The following is a 16,240-nucleotide window of genomic DNA, read 5'->3' on the forward strand; positions in this document are numbered from 1 at the left end:
GAGAATTTGCAAAGTTTCCCCTTTTAGGCCCACCCCTCTGGCCCCTTGGGGAAAAAGATACACCATTCATAAAAAATTGTTCCCCTTCCCCAAGGATTCTTCTGAGAATTTTTTTTCAACGTTTGCTTCATCATTCATGACTAGAACCGATTTGTAGAAAAAGGGAACGGACGGACGTCGCGGTATCCCAATAGCTCACGTTGCTTATAGGACAAGATGAGCTTAAATTCATGAACGAAATCCCAGTTTAAGAATATTTTCGTCAAAACATGGGCCCTTGAACTTTTCAGCGAGGCAATGCACGTGAATCTCGCCGAAATGCTATAAACTACATAATTCACGATAAACCAAATTTAAATGAATTTTAATGAACAATAAATTTATCACATGTAGAGGTTTTAGCAAAACTCAACAAAGGCGATTAACAGCACATACACCATATAGACAATGACAAGCCTGTATGTTTTATAAATGTAACTAGCAAAAAAACAAAAAACAAGAGTCTCTGTTCCAGTCTTTAGGTCGATTCTTCTTTAATTTTAGCTACAGACGACAAGCATTCTTTCTAAGTAAGGTAGACGAGACATAATAACATCATCCTTTTTCGCTATACGATAAATCTCGCTGAGATGAACACCGTCTGCTGTCAGACCACAAAGAAATTGATTTGAACTGATTTCAGGAATTCGATCGGTCGACGCAGTTCGTTTTATTCTGTGAATAAACTGTAAATATTTTAAAAAGTTACGTACTCGTTTTTACCTATACTGAGCCTATCCGTAGATTACAATACAATTATAACAATAATAATTTATATCATTGATATACGTGTAGTGTTAAACTACATTGTACATTTGTATCACGTGGCTGTCATGTGACTTAGACAATATCTATATAACATTATATTGATTAAACATTAGGGAACAACAAGGAAATACAATTCCTCACGTAACATACATGAGGATGTTTAGGTTTAGACAGTGATTCACTTACCTATGTTTTTTAATGAAGTAATGACGCTAAATCAAAATATGCAATACATATACCAAGTACGCAACAGGTTCTGAAGGATATGTCACATTCCGGCAAGGAGGGGGCGTTGGGCAGTATCGTTCAGTGCAAAAGAATTATAAAGTCGGTATGAGCTCCGCATATGCAGGTAAAACTCACGTTTGTGTCTTTAAATGAGCTTTTAGGTCATGTCATGCTCATTGTACGGCAAAAATTTAAAACCAAGGGAAACAAAAATATTGATACTCTTTGAAAACGGTTCTTCACGATTTTCAGTTGCGATATTACCAAACCCTGTGACGTTTTCCAATGTAATTTGAGGCTTTACATTGTGGGTTGTTTGTAGTTGAGCCATCAGTGGTAAAAGTATCCAGTGACAAAGTGTTTGAATTATTCTGGCTATTACGTGGGTATCAAAACTCTTAAAATTTAAGGTATTATAACTTGTTAATAACAATTTTCTGGTTTGGACAGAAATTATCTCGACAAGTGTTCCTTATCATTCATTACATACTTTGAAAGGTTCTTGCCCTATTGACGTGTCATTATCTCTGATAAGGTCACAACTTCACTATAACATAAGATACATCGCTACCTGTTCACAGAACTGTTGAATTCCACGTTGAATTGGGATTTTAAATTGCCAATAAAATGAATCTGTACTTGGTTTTATGTCTAGGCATGATGGGCCTTAGGCTGTCGTCTGCGGATCTCGATTTATCAGATCTGAAGCGGGAACTCGACGAGCAGAAAGAGCGACTAGCAGTGTTGGAGAAGGAATTGGGACCTAATACAAGCCCAGGTTTGTTTTATTTGAAGCATTGAACGAATTATGACGATAAATCTCTGTTAAATCTTCTGTTTATTCAAATATTATTTTTATCAAATATCCAGTGTTCTCTTGGTTGTTTTCTACATGATTCTCTCCATTATATATACACATTTGCCAGCGATGTATAATGGCCTCGATGCCACCTTTAAAGTAGTCATTTTCTTAAACGTTCAGAAAGTACCCTACTGCATGCATCGTTAGACTGTTGTTTGGTCTCAGGTAAAAATGATGGACCCACCTTTCATCTAAATCACAAACCCGTTAGTAGCCTCTGCCTCTGAAAGATTCAGGTTAGCAAGTAATACCTGATTAATAGTCAGAAGTCTTGGTACCCAACGGGCTGAGAACTTTCTCGTTGCTACATCTTTCGTAAGAATCTAATGTACACTTTTCTAACTACGCTCGCTATATACCTCTTTATGTAACTCGCGTTCAGCTATAACAATATCACTGACTTAACCATTTTTGGTGTCGCAACAGTGACAGGCCTTCCAGGACGGACGTCAATTCCAATGCTCTACCTGCAACTGTTAAATTACGCCGCCCACCTTTTAAGTGTAGCATACGAAGGGGCATCATTCCATATTATAGCTACCATATAGAATGGATATCCTTTTCTTATGCAAATTTTGAATAACTGCTCTTTCCGCAATTTAGTCAACTTTGCAAGTCACTTCTACCTCTTCGACATCAACTGACCAAATAATACCAGTCTTTCGGTAATCTTAAATAGTAAGGGAAAAGTAGAGCTGAAAAAGGACATTCCTGCTTTGATAAAAGGCTCACAATCAGCCCTCGTATATCAGGAAAATATGTAGTTAAGTTCTAACAATTTTTGACACCCTATTGTTATTGAAATTTGTTTGATGTTATTTCCGTTTTGGATTGCTGCGTGATTTTACCGGTTGATGGCTCAAATGACCTTTTAATGTGTTGGCGGGCCGTTAAGGATGTATTCTTAAATCACTTCCAAAACATGTTCTAACTCATTTGGATAAATATAAGAAGACATCAGATTACTTTTTTTTCTTTACAGCAAAAAATCCTGCAGTCCTGCCGGAATTACTTACGAAGCGTGCTCAATACGGTTATGACACTGTGGTTTTTAGTGCATCACTAAATGTACCTTTCGACAGTAGCAGACATAACAGTCCCATCCCTTTCGATACAGTGACAATAAACGAGGGTAACGGTTACTCGTCAGCAACTGGTGTATTCACGACCCCCCGCGACGGCGTTTATATGTTCTACACATCTGTGGCAGTTAATGGGGACGACGCCGTGCACGCACAGTTGCAGAAGAATGGAGTATCCCAATGTGCCTGCACTTCTACGCACTATGGGTCAGGGTCCTGTATGGTTATAATCCCACTTACTGTCGGCGACAAGGTTTTTGTCAAGGAAGTGTTTGGCACCCACCTTAGAGCAGAACATTTGACTACATTCAATGGAATGTTTGTTATATAAGCAGAACTTTCACTTTCTGGAGATTGAATTTTTGATCGTTTTGCTGTATTTTTATGAAATAAAATCTGATTATTGAAAATATCCATAGATATTGTATAAAGCCTGTCTGTTGCTGCCTCTTGGTTTCTAAGATGAAAGGCTTGTGGTGACCTATTTTTTGTCTGACGTCGTCAGTCGGCAAACCTTTTTACATTTATGACTTCCCTTAACTCATTTAAAAGAAAATTGGCAGAAACCTTCCATGGCCAAGAGTTAAACAACATTATAAATTGAATGGCTCACGCCCGCGGGGCCAGAGGGAGGGGTCAAAAAGGGTCAAAATGGTTGCATTTTCAAAACTCTACTCAAAACCTTAATATAGTCATGTGAATAATTAAAAATACCTTTGCTGACCCTCAGATGGATATGGGCAAAATGTGTCATTTAAATGGAAGTAAAAAAAAACTTTTCTCAACACCCAAATATAATAGAATCAAATACTCAAATAGATGGAAGGATTTTCTGGTACTTTACTACAATAGTAAACTTTTGACCCCAGGTTTCGTATTTTTTGGAAATTAAGTATATTTTTTATAGGAAGATTACGTTTCTTGTGGAAAATTTGAATATTTCCAATTGAAAATAGATCAAACTTGATGAGAATAAATTTTATAGGACGACACCTCAATGTAATGGATATATTGACCTGGCCATCCCTCAGTAGCTGATTGGCTTTTCCAAAAATGATAAAATTTTAACTTTTAAATATCCAGATATTGGAGAATCAAATACTCTTCACGGATGGATGGGCCTAAAAGTAGAACTCTTGTGTCCCTGTAAAAATATTATTCATCGTGGTCTCTTCTCTATACTAATTAATTCCAGCTGTTTTAGTTTAGATGGTTCAGAACAATCTTTGACAGAAGCAATTAAGGAACTTGATGAGTATGCAAAAATTTCAGGGTTGAAAATTAATGTAGAGAAAACACAGGTAGTGTGGATAGGTAATAAAAAATATAGTGAAGATTCGTTTTTACCAGATTTCAATTTACAGTGGGGAATGAATAAATTTACACTTTTGGGAATTATTTTTAGTGTTAATCTTCACGAAATTCCAAAGCTGAATTTTGACAAAAAACTCTTCAGGTTAAAATCATTGATTAAACAATGGAGCAGAAGGTCTTTAACTCCAATTGGTAGAATTCATGTCATCAAATCCTTGCTTATATCACAGTTTAATCACCTTTTTATTTCACTTCCAAATCCAAATGAAAACTTTATTAAAAAATTGAATTCCATTTTATTTCAATATTTATGGAATGGGGGGGGGGGGGGGGGGGGGGGGGGGGGGGGGTCAGATAAAATTAAGCGAGATGTTGTTGTTGTTGTTCAACACCATGTCAATGGAGGTCTTAAGATGGTTAATATAGATGCCTTCATGAGCTCTTTAAAATTAAGTTGGATAAGGAGGTTATTTCAAACCACTGAAAAATGGCAGGCTATTTTAAAAACCTATATTGATATTGATTTGCTGGCAAATTGTGGTAGTGAATATATACAGTTATGTATAAGTAAATGTAAAAATCAGTTCTGGAAAGATGTTTTTAAATCATGGTATAAATTCATCGTGCAAAGAGATAATTTGGAAAATAATGGGTTAATCTCCAAAATACCACTCTGGTATAACAAAAAAATATGTATTGGGGGAAACCTATTTTTTACAAGGATTGGTACAAGAATGGTGTGATCAATATATGTGATGTTTTAAAAGAAGTTGCTCCAGTGTCTTTTTATACCTTAAATGAGTTTACACGTAAATATCACATTGCTACAAATTTTCTTCAGTACCACAGCTTCATATCTTCAATAAAAGATTTTATCTCTTCATATGATTTAACTTTATCGAACATAGCTTACCCATTCATTCCTGTAACCTAGTTAGAGGTACAAAACTGTTTTATGATATCTTGATTAAGAATGATGTGGCACCATCTTGTAAATTGAAATTGAATCAAGAATTTGACGATATTAATGATGAAGAATGGGCAAAATTTTCTCTGTAGAATTGGTCTGGTTAGCTCACCTCTCTGTATTTTATGTAACTCTGAAACAAAAAATTCAAAACTTCAATGGAATTTCTACAAAGTTTTGAAATAGTTCAGGCATTACTTATTCCTTTTTCAATTAATAAAAAATTCTTCTTCTTTGAATTTTTTCAAGTTCCCATATCAATAGGGTAGATAATGAAATTATAGCTATCACCTCTCTGTATTTTATGTAACTCTGATTAAGAAATATACTATTAGGGCGATACTGTTCATATTTTATGGGAATGTAATGAATGTACAGAATTTACTACAAAGTATATAATATATAATACTATTACAGGCATTACTTATTCCTTTTTCAATTAATAAAAAATCTTTCTTCTTTGGAATTTTTTCAAGTTCCCATATCAATAGGGTAGATAATGAAATTATAACTATCATGAAGCAGTACATATATAGAATGAGGTGTATGCATAATTCTTTGCATATAAACTCGGACATTACGGTAAACGTGTCCATGGCCGAAAAGACAATTACAAAGTCCAAAAATATATTGCTGTTAGTTAGAATCTATACCTGTATTTTTCCTTATTTTTAGTATTATTACATCGTTAGAGTGTGCATGCATTGTTTAGGCTAGTAGGGTACAGGTGCGCGCTAAAAGGTTACATGTTTACGTTTTTATGTAGAACAATACGGATTCATGTATGCGATTGCCATAGTTTGTTTGTACTTTTGAATGGTAAATAGCTTTCTCCTAAGTCGATAATATATAATATATATTTATAAGAAATAGTCAGTTTAACTTGTATATGTATAGAACCCTTGACAAGGTCATTACAACCAAAGTATTACGTTCTCTTTCATGTAAACTACACTAATTTTCTTTTGGCATACATACTTGACTTTTGTTCTTATATAACCATGTTATAATGTCATATACTTACACATATGCGGTTTTACATGTATTACATACATGTCTGTTATCATAGAGAATGATAATTGTGTTTGGTGTGTCATTTTGTGATTGTTGTTTGGAAGGTGTTTAAAACATTAGGTATCTGAACATCTGTATTTGTTGGGCATGGGCCTGTGTCCACGAACGGCCATATGATGTGGATAAGACAGTCAGCAGTGGTTTTGTGAGATATGGCTCCAAATACACCATCTCTTGAAATCTTTGGTTAGCTGCGGCTTCAGTGTTCATCATAACTTGTCATGGAGCAGAACGACTTGTGTTGTCTTTGCCATCGCTGGTAATATGGACCGCGAGTACAACCAGGTTTCCGTGACGTCATTGTGCGGAGATACGTCATAGTGAGGTGCTTTTCATGATACATGTATTATATGAGCTCAGTGTGAAATAGGTGTGGACTTGACCGCACCACATTGATGTAGTGGTTTTCATAGTGACATTGATATTTGCATTGTAAATATTCATCTGTGTGGAAGTCATCATTTAGATGTGTGTGTGTTAGTGGATGTGAAGAATGATACATTATGTATATAAATGTGTAATGTGTAGGTGTAAATAAATTATACATATTGTACGTGATTGTCTCCCTTGTTTGTATAAGTAGCGTCATCGCTCTCCCACACTACACTGTTAAGATTACTGAATTTTGTGAGGTGTGAAATGGTGTGGATAGTGATGTAGGGAATGAGAATTATGATTGTGATGATGATGAGGATCATGATAATAATGAAATGGTGATGATGATCTTGATTTGTAATGATGATGATGATGATCAGGGTGTGATGATGATGATGGTTGTGGTGATGATGACAATGATCTTGATTTGAGATGATGAAGTTGGCGGTGGTAGTGGAGGTGATGTGATGATAATGATGATTGATACATCATGATGGTGTGATGAGGATGATTATAGTGATGATAAGTGTGATGATGATGAGGATGATATTGAATTGTGATGATGATGATGATGATGATGATGATGATGATGATGATGATGATGATGATGATGGATGATGATGATGATGATGATTAGGATGGTGATTGTGTGGTGATGATGATAATGATGATGTGTATTGTACATTAAAATGGAAATAAAAAGATCATTACAAAAAAAAATATCCCAAAGTCCTGGAAATAACCGCCCATTATCATTCACGAGTTGCGTTTGTAAAACTCAAGAGCGGATGATGAATTCAAGATTAATTTGGTATCTGGAATCCAATCACATAGTTTCACCTTCAAAGCGGGTTTAGATATAAGCAAGTTTTCATTGATCATTTGGTTATACGTGAAGAAGGAGCACTTCAAATTTTCTATCATGGGTAGTTCAAGTCCGGAATGGAACGACCCTTTCCGATGTTCATCAGTAGAAAATGGATGTACCACAAGGCAGCATTTTTTCGGTTACACTTTTTGGACTTAAAATTAACAGTATTGTCAAAACATTATCCCTTTCAATGGGAGGCGCTCTTTATGTCGATGACTTCATCATATGCGATCGATCTAAGCATATGAATACCATCAAAAGACAACTACAACATTGATTCGACTACAAATTTGGGCAGATGAAAATGGATTTAAATATTCAATCAAAAATAGTGTATGCATTTTGTCAAATGCGGAAACAACACAACGATCCAAATCTGTCTCTCTTTGGTGTACCTATTTCGGTTGTTGAGCACACCAAATTCTAATGTGTAATATTCGACAGGAAATTGTCGTTCCTTCCATATATAAAATACCTGAAAGCTAAATACCTTGAGGCACTGAATATACTAAACGTGGTGTCCCACACGGATTAGGGAGTTTTGGTAAGATTTTATAGAGCTCTCTTTAGATCAAAATTAGGCTACAGTTCCATTGTGTATGGATCTGTTATACCTTCATATCTCAAATTATTATACACTGTTCATCACCAATACACCTCTCAGCTTAAGTCAAATTATTTTTCTTCGGTAGTATTTGATCCAAAATATCAAACTTTGTTTCAAAACAAAGAAAAACCATTCCATCATTCGGTATTCGAATTTCCGCTCTTTTACAAAACACATATATTGATATTGATCAAATTCGGTCATTAGGAACGATAGAAATTCCATGGTAGCTTTTGAATTCACCTTTAGTTGACTTTTCATTTCATGAAATGGTTAAATCAGACACAGACAGTTACGTCTTTCATTCACCATTCTTGAAATTGCAGTTATGATATAAACACATTTCTAAATTATTGCTGATGGTTCAAAAGATGATGAAAAGGTTGCTGCGGCCATGGTTTCACAAGATGAAGCGTATAGATGACGGCTTCCGAACAATGCCTCAATATTCTCGGCGGAGGCGCGAGCTATCTATCTCTCCCTTGAATATATCCAAACAAGCAAAGTAATGAGAGCTGTAATCTATTCAGACTCTCTTTCTGTTCTACAAAGTCTTAGCAATAGAAATATAGAAAATATTTTCATTCGTAATACATTAATACTATATCATGACTTTGCCTTTAACTTTCGTATTGCTTTTTGCTGGGTCCCTGTGCACATGGAAATACCAGACAAAGGAAGCTTCATTGCTACCACCTGTTGTTTTTAAACATCATTTTACTGATTTTAAACCATGTATCAAACCTTTTGTGACAGTTCTGTGGCAGGAGGAACTATACCAATGATAAATTGCATTCCATACAACCTGTCATCCGTGAATGCGATAGAAACAATTACCGAGGTGAAGTTGTCCTTGCCCGTCTTCGGATGGCCCATTCATACCTTACGCATTCATATATGTTGAAAGGCGGATATAACATTCTTTACATATGATCTTTTTATCGCAACGTTACAAGTCTAAAGACCCTTTTTGAAACTGCTGAGATTGATTCTAGGTTATCTTGTCTGTATTATAGACTGTGACTTGCCATTTTAGTAATTATATAACCACTGAAGATTTTTAGCATTTATCTTTTACCTTTTAGTTTGTTTGATGTTATTTCCTTTTGGATCGCTGTGTGTTTTATCGGTTGATGGCCCTAATGACCTGTTACGTGTTGACGGGCTGTTAAAAATGTCATAATAATAATAATGATGATTTATCGTAGCATTTACGCCGTCAAAACAGCTCAATTTGTACGAAACCTACTTCATTCAAGTTGTCTTTTTAAATGAGCTATTCACTAAACATAGCAACTCCGATATCTTCCGTTCTTTATTAGCAATGTGATATAAAGTAGTGTTAAAACCATACATTTACGTTAAAGTTAGAAGATAAAACTTCGTTTAGAATAATATCCACCCGGAAAACGTAGGTCGGCCACTATAGTTTATATCACTGTACACTGTGTTATTTGTAGTACGTCCCACTTGTATGAACAAATGGTCACCCTGGTTAAGCCTCAGGACAACTATACCAGTAGCCTGATGTACGTCATGTATCTCCTGAGCATCGGCAAATGACGCCCCCCTTCTTACTCCGTTAACAATCAAATAAGTTTGAATGTAACTACGGAATCCTGATAGAGTTGTCCAAGTGATTACATACGTGCCGGTTTTGGGTACTGTATAGATCCCGTCATTCGCATTGTATCCGTCCCCGTCATCAAGCGTCTCGTCGTCAAACTTTACTATATTCCCTTTACCAGCGGTTAATGAATGTGTCAGTTCTAAATGGAAGGCCTGTAGAGCGGGAGGCACTACCCCTACAACAATATCGCTTAATTAGTAAATGCATGTTTAGCTCAAATAAAAATATCGATTTTGTTTTTGCAAAATAAAAAAAAAACGATTCATATTCATGTATTACTGTGATCTTCGTTGTCTTTGTCACCTTCATTAACACTATAAAGTAGATGGCAATACACAACTATGAATTCAACTTCATTCGGCAACATTTCAAACCAAGTGCGCCTTGGTGAAAGTTAAAAACGTCGACTTGGTGCATGGCCGCAGGCAGTCCGTCCACAGGCAGCCCGTCCACAGGCAGTCCGTCCACAGGCAGTCCGTCAACAGGCAGCCCGTCGACAGGCGTCCATCTTGGATTTTGATTATGAAAGTTGTCTGTTTCTATTTTTTGTTGAATTTCCTTTCGATTTCTAGATGTGCCCTTGATTCTGGTACTGATACAAATATTGACTATGAATGTTTGTTGTCACCATTACTGTATCATTTCTGGATCTTTGACATTTTATATGTAGTTTCCTCTTAGTCCCTCTTTGGCCTTGTAATTTTGAGGCTAATCGGTAAACAAAATGGCTGATTGGCCGTCATCGGGAGTTTTGACAACTATGAAACGTCTGTTCCTTGACAAGTACTGATGGGATCGTTTTCAAATTACAAATAGATTTAAGCTTTGCTTTAGTGCCCTGTTAATTTTGTGACTGTTCAGGCCAAACATAACATTAACAGCAGGCCATCGTTGATTTTGACAACTGAAATTAGTTATCGCTATTTCTTTGAAAGCAGTAGATGAATCCTTCTCAAATTTAATATGTATATCCCTTAAATTATGTAGGTTGCATTGTCGAATTATGAACTGATAGAAATATGGAGCAAACTAACGAACATAAAACATGTTCAGCTTCAGATCGCATAATAAGAGTATGAGATCACTATGACGACCGTGAAATTTGCCAGAAGCTAAAGAAACCTGCATCTCTCGAAACATTATGTTGTGATGTTATCTGTCAGTCGTCGACATCATGCCAAAATTCGTAATATTGAGAGCAAGATCTTGCATACTATGTAAACAGATAGATAAGCTGGGATGATGTTAGCTTGCGATTAAAAATTCAAAATAATGCAATTAAAATCATCACGCTTGTAACAGCTTGGAAGAATGTTGTACTTGTTGGTTTGGTTGAAAAAAAGACTGATGTAAGTTTAAAGCAAGTGATACAACAGCGCTCTGATATCACCATATATCAAAGCTTAACTTCCATACATTTGAAAGTGATGTCACTGTAAATACCTGGGTATAATATCCCTGGTGTTTCATGAGCGAATCAAATTGTAACTTACTCATATCGTTTAACAACCATTTTTACCGCTGGATATAGTAGCTTGGAAGACTTATAATGATTATTTAATTCAATGGAAAATTAAGAACAGACCGTAAATTTGATTGGCTACAAATACGTACTTATCCCTCTCTTTTTACCAGTTCGGTTCTCATCAGCAACATCAGACGTGGCTCCTGTGTCCATGGTGTCAGGGAAGGTGCGATCGTTCTGTATAGAACCCTGACAGGTGGCGTTCTTCACTAGAGATATAGTATCTGTAGAGGTTTTCCCATAGTCATCATTACTTGTTATTTCTGCGTGAACCTGACTGTTTTCTGCATCATTTATGCGACCTGCGGTATTTTTTTCCCACAAAGTCAAACGATCTGGTGAACCCTTTTGTGTCCCTGATAATTGTCTTGTGAGTAACATGACCTGCTGCTTCAAATTACTTATCTCATTTTTCGCCATCTCAATTTCCTGCTCTTTGTCGTGTACATATTTGCTGAAAGTTTCCATATGGTTTTCTAGTGCTGTTTCAAGCTGGTCTACTCGGACATCTTTATCAGTCAGTATATGTTCCATTGATTTAAATTTTCGGTCCACTGAGGCTACAAAGTTCATTAATTGTTCTGGTTGGTCACTCTGTTGGGAAATCGTTCCATTCACTTTGCAAAATAAACAAACCAGGAAGGGGAGGAGACAAATCCTGCCAGACATGTTTCGGATCTTTATCGGCTGAAATATACACACGTATACCGGTGCCGTTATTACCGACGTTGAAGTGACTCTCAGTATTGCGTGGGACGGACATAGATAAAAATGTGTTCCAGATAAATTATGTAACACATCTATAATCACTATTTTTAACCTGCATGTGCAACATTTTTATTGGACTGCCTTGACTTCCGTCTACTCGAGAAAATTTTTATCGTAACATTACAAGTCTAAAGACCCTTTTTAAAACTGTTGCGATTAATACAATTCTAGGTTATCTGAAAGATGTGACCTTTGGATCGTCGTGTGTTTCACCAGTTGATTGACCTAATGACCTTTTATGTGTTAACGGGCCGCTAAGATTGTAACAAAACTAATAATAAATGTCGCTTGCATTGTTTTATATTATCATTCTCTTGCATTAAAACAACGTGTGATACTTATCTTACCACTATTGAAAGAGAAAACATTTCCAAAAAATTATAATGAAAGGCATGCACGGGAAATACAATGTGAATTCTCGCCCTGTAATGTAACATATTTATATCATATAGTTTATTGTTAGCAACTATAAGCAAAGTGTGACCCTTCTCCTATCCGACTTTGTTTATTGAACTGCTTATAAACCCGATCCGCACAAATCATGCACTATTTATTATATCAGTGTTGTCATTAGGCGGTATATGAACATGATGAACCTACGATTAAGTTGAGTGAGTACCGACAGGTTGAAAATGATTCTGCTAATACTTCAAGTAACGACTAGTGTAACAGATTGGACGGTGAAAGCGACCTTGCCATTCGAACCAGGAACAACAACTTCTTTGAGTTATCTAACCTGATAAGAATTACAGCTGGGCTTATTCTCTTTGTAATTTGTTTTCAGACGTTCACATGGAAATCATTCTTTTGTTCATATTTTGTTCTAGTTTTATTAAATTCGGATAATGCTGATGTTTATACGTTGACTTTTTCTTCTCATTTCTTTATTCGTTTATTTGGAACAGAAATCCTTGTACTATCCTTATTAACCATGTAGAAAGTATACATAGTGGAAAAGTTCTAGTAGTTAACACTGTTCCTTTATGTCAAACACTTGCGTAAGCAGTGTGTGATGACGTCACTGGCATTCCTTAATTATAGGCGTTGCTAATTGTCAATTCAAATTCAACCTGAAACATACTTTGCGAACACGATTGCCGATATAATCAATCATGAATTGACTATCATACAAGCTTTATTTGGCAATGCCGTCGATCATGGCATACATCTTCCAAATATTATATTTTAACTTCTCTAAACATCTTTACCGTATCCAGTTTATCGGAATGTTTCAGAAATGGCCAAAAATGAACCAAAATTGTCCAACCCTAATCTCTCTCAAGTAAGGCTAGACTATTTCACTTGGGCGGATTATGTAAGAAAATGAAATGTTTGTGTATCCTTTCCGAAATGATTCTTATTTTAGAATGTTTAATATGACGAGGTAGTTTGATGACGTGCAAATATTAACTGACACGAACTTTTAAAGACATCTTCTGCAGACCTTGATAAAAATAATTTTGGCGAATAGAATGGTGTTAAGGTACTCTGTAAAAATTGTGAATTTCAGTACCCAGATTATCAAACATGTACAACTGGGTAGGGATTTAAAGACTGTTGAGTTTTCTATGATACTGTGATATTGATTATTTCATTTCTTTTAATGGAGTCTGTATATATGCGCCCATGTTGGTCCTGACTGACTCAATTCCCAACATACTTACTTTTTGAATGATATTAAGAGGCACGTGGAACAAACGTTGCTCCCGATTTGTAAACGACTTGCATTTTACAGTACGTTTGGTATAGAGATATGTACACACTTGATAGATAAAACGTTATATATATTCATAAACCAAGCAGATGTTTAGCAATAACCTTGACCTCTGGGCCTGAAAGGCAATGCAAAGCAAACATTTTCGTCAGTGAAGCATTGTATAAATTTTGAGTTTGGTCAAACAATACTCGAGCATTGATAGGAAAATTTACGTGCGATGGAGGAGAACGATAAAAACAGTTCTAAGGACAATTAACACAGTTTGGTGTTGCTCCGATTTTTTTTTTATTGTATTGTAAAGATCATAATGAAAACTGCACACCATGTTTCATACATAAAACTTCGCGTTCACCATATTCTCTTGTATTTGCCTTCAGTACAACCTCCATCCTGAAAAGGTAGGTCGTGAACTGTAGTTTATGTCGCTATAAACTGTATGATTCGTCGTGTGACCCACTCTAACGAACACGTGATCACCATGGGTTAGTCTAAGGACTGCGATAGTAGTAGCCTGGTGGACGTCATGTATCTCTTGGGAATCGGCGAATGCAGAGGCTCTTTTGTAACCGTTCACATACAAGAACGTTTGGACATAGCTATGGAATGCTGATAGTGTTGTCCACGTGATGACGTAAGTACCAGTTTCCGGTACAATGTAGATTCCGTCATGAGTGTTATAGCCGTTTCCATCGTCCAGTGTTTCGTGATCATACTCCACTATACTACCCGTATTAACGGTCCGTGTACTAGTCATCTCTACATGGAAGGCCACATTTGCTCCAGAGTAAGGAGCTGACCCTGAAGTAAAAGATAAGATACATACTAATATGTCAGCTCTATTATGAAGGCCTCACTTTTGGCGAAGTAGGGAAATGACCCTGGAAAAATGAAATAAGATGTCTTCTACTTTGTGCTATAATTACATGAAAAAATCTTCAAGTGAAGAATGAAGGTAAATTTTATTAACCAGAATCTCGTATACAATCAGTATACACTCGACACGTTAGATATAATGAAATCTATTCATTTGATGTCTGGTAAAGGGCTAATTAAAGTTTTTTAATCCAGACTCAAAACACGCACACACACACACCACCACCACACACGCGCGCGCACACACACACACACACACACAAACACACAAACTCACACACACACATATGTACAAAAAACATTAAACACAACATCCAAATTTCAATTTCAAAATTTTTGTTTCTTTTTACCAGTCAATTCTTTACCGTTTTTGATGAAAGTTTTTTTTCCCGTTTTGCAGGTAGTGTTGGCTTTGAGTATACTTTCTTGGTGTTTCCCCTACTGCTGTTCCTCTTTAGGCCACCTCTTATAGTACAACGGCATTACAGCTTTCCTCATTGTATACCCCCATGCAATATTTTGTCTCAGTAATCTCACCCATAGCTCGCCGTAACGCAAATGTTGAAAAATAAAGTTTTTATTCAATCTGTCGCTGTAACTGAGGTTTTCATTCCTGGAATGCACTTACATAAAATGTGAAAAAACGATATCGGGTTAACGAAATAAATTAGTACAGACAATAATCAACGAGAAAGTTAAAAAAAAAAAAGTCAATCCAAACTCAAATTCAATCAAACTGGGGCAAAATATGAACAAACAAATTACATGGAGATTCCTGAAAAAGCACAAAGAGAGTAAGCTCGTGTGCTCTGAAAGAGGAAGAGTTTTCTGCTTCATCGACGACGCCCGCCATGTTAGAAGAGTTTGGATTAAGATTATGTTCACATGTTGGTGTTTTCCCTTTGTTTTTATTTACATCGATGAAAGAAAGTTATTGACGAACATTGACAGCCCTCAGTTAGTAAACCTAGATTGTTTAAATATACATACTCAGATGACTCGGTTCCTCTGCTGGATCCTCAACTGTTAAAGCACCAGACTTCATTCCAGTGGTATTCCGGACGATGGCTACACTGTGTAAGGAATCGTTATCACCATTCCACATGGATGCAAGCCGTGATCTTTCTCTGGTGTCTATTTTATTTTCATCCTCTGTACGATCTGCAGTATTTATTTGCTCTAAAGTAGATAAACGTTTTGCGAAGTCTTGAGAAACTGCTTCTGCCTTCAATTGTTCTCGTGTGCATGACGTCACTTCCTGCCTCAGAACATCAACATCCATGTCTTTCGCTTGCATCTCCCCCTCTTTGTCGTGTACATATTTGGTGTAAGCTGTAATATGGTGTTTCAGTGCTGTTTCCAGCTGGATTATCCGGTCATCTTTAGAAATCAGTTGCTGTTCCATTGCGTTCAGTTTTTTGCCCAATTCGCCTACGTACTGTATCCATTGCTGGGATTGGTCTGGAAATTGTGGAACTGCTCCACACAGTGAGCCAAATAGACAAAATATCAGAAAGATTATAACATTCCTGGCAGACAT

The 16,240-nt window shown here is 36.3% G+C and overlaps 3 protein-coding genes across 3 annotated transcripts; 1 reads left to right on the plus strand and 2 right to left on the minus strand.

The window, feature by feature from the left end:
* The first annotated feature begins 1,662 nt into the window (after positions 1–1,662).
* Positions 1,663–3,310, plus strand: LOC132556339 (complement C1q-like protein 4). Its single transcript, XM_060220730.1, has 2 exons — positions 1,663–1,813; positions 2,880–3,310. Exons 1-2 carry the CDS (start codon positions 1,663–1,665, stop codon positions 3,308–3,310), a joined length of 582 nt encoding a protein of 193 aa, XP_060076713.1.
* A 6,263-nt stretch (positions 3,311–9,573) lies between these two features.
* Positions 9,574–12,011, minus strand: LOC132556327 (uncharacterized). The gene is made up of 2 exons (XM_060220711.1): positions 11,432–12,011; positions 9,574–9,992 (listed from the first exon to the last, which is right to left on the minus strand). The coding sequence occupies exons 1-2, from the start codon at positions 12,009–12,011 to the stop codon at positions 9,574–9,576; spliced, it is 999 nt and encodes a 332-aa protein (XP_060076694.1).
* Positions 12,012–14,200: 2,189 nt separating this feature from the next.
* LOC132556328 (uncharacterized) lies at positions 14,201–16,240 on the minus strand. The gene is made up of 2 exons (XM_060220712.1): positions 15,691–16,240; positions 14,201–14,625 (listed from the first exon to the last, which is right to left on the minus strand). The coding sequence occupies exons 1-2, from the start codon at positions 16,238–16,240 to the stop codon at positions 14,201–14,203; spliced, it is 975 nt and encodes a 324-aa protein (XP_060076695.1).

Source organism: Ylistrum balloti, unplaced genomic scaffold, assembly GCF_031769215.1.
Source record: "Ylistrum balloti isolate Yb309-2 unplaced genomic scaffold, AGI_CSIRO_Ybal_v1 Utg370560, whole genome shotgun sequence".
Lineage (NCBI taxonomy): Eukaryota > Metazoa > Mollusca > Bivalvia > Pectinida > Pectinidae > Ylistrum > Ylistrum balloti.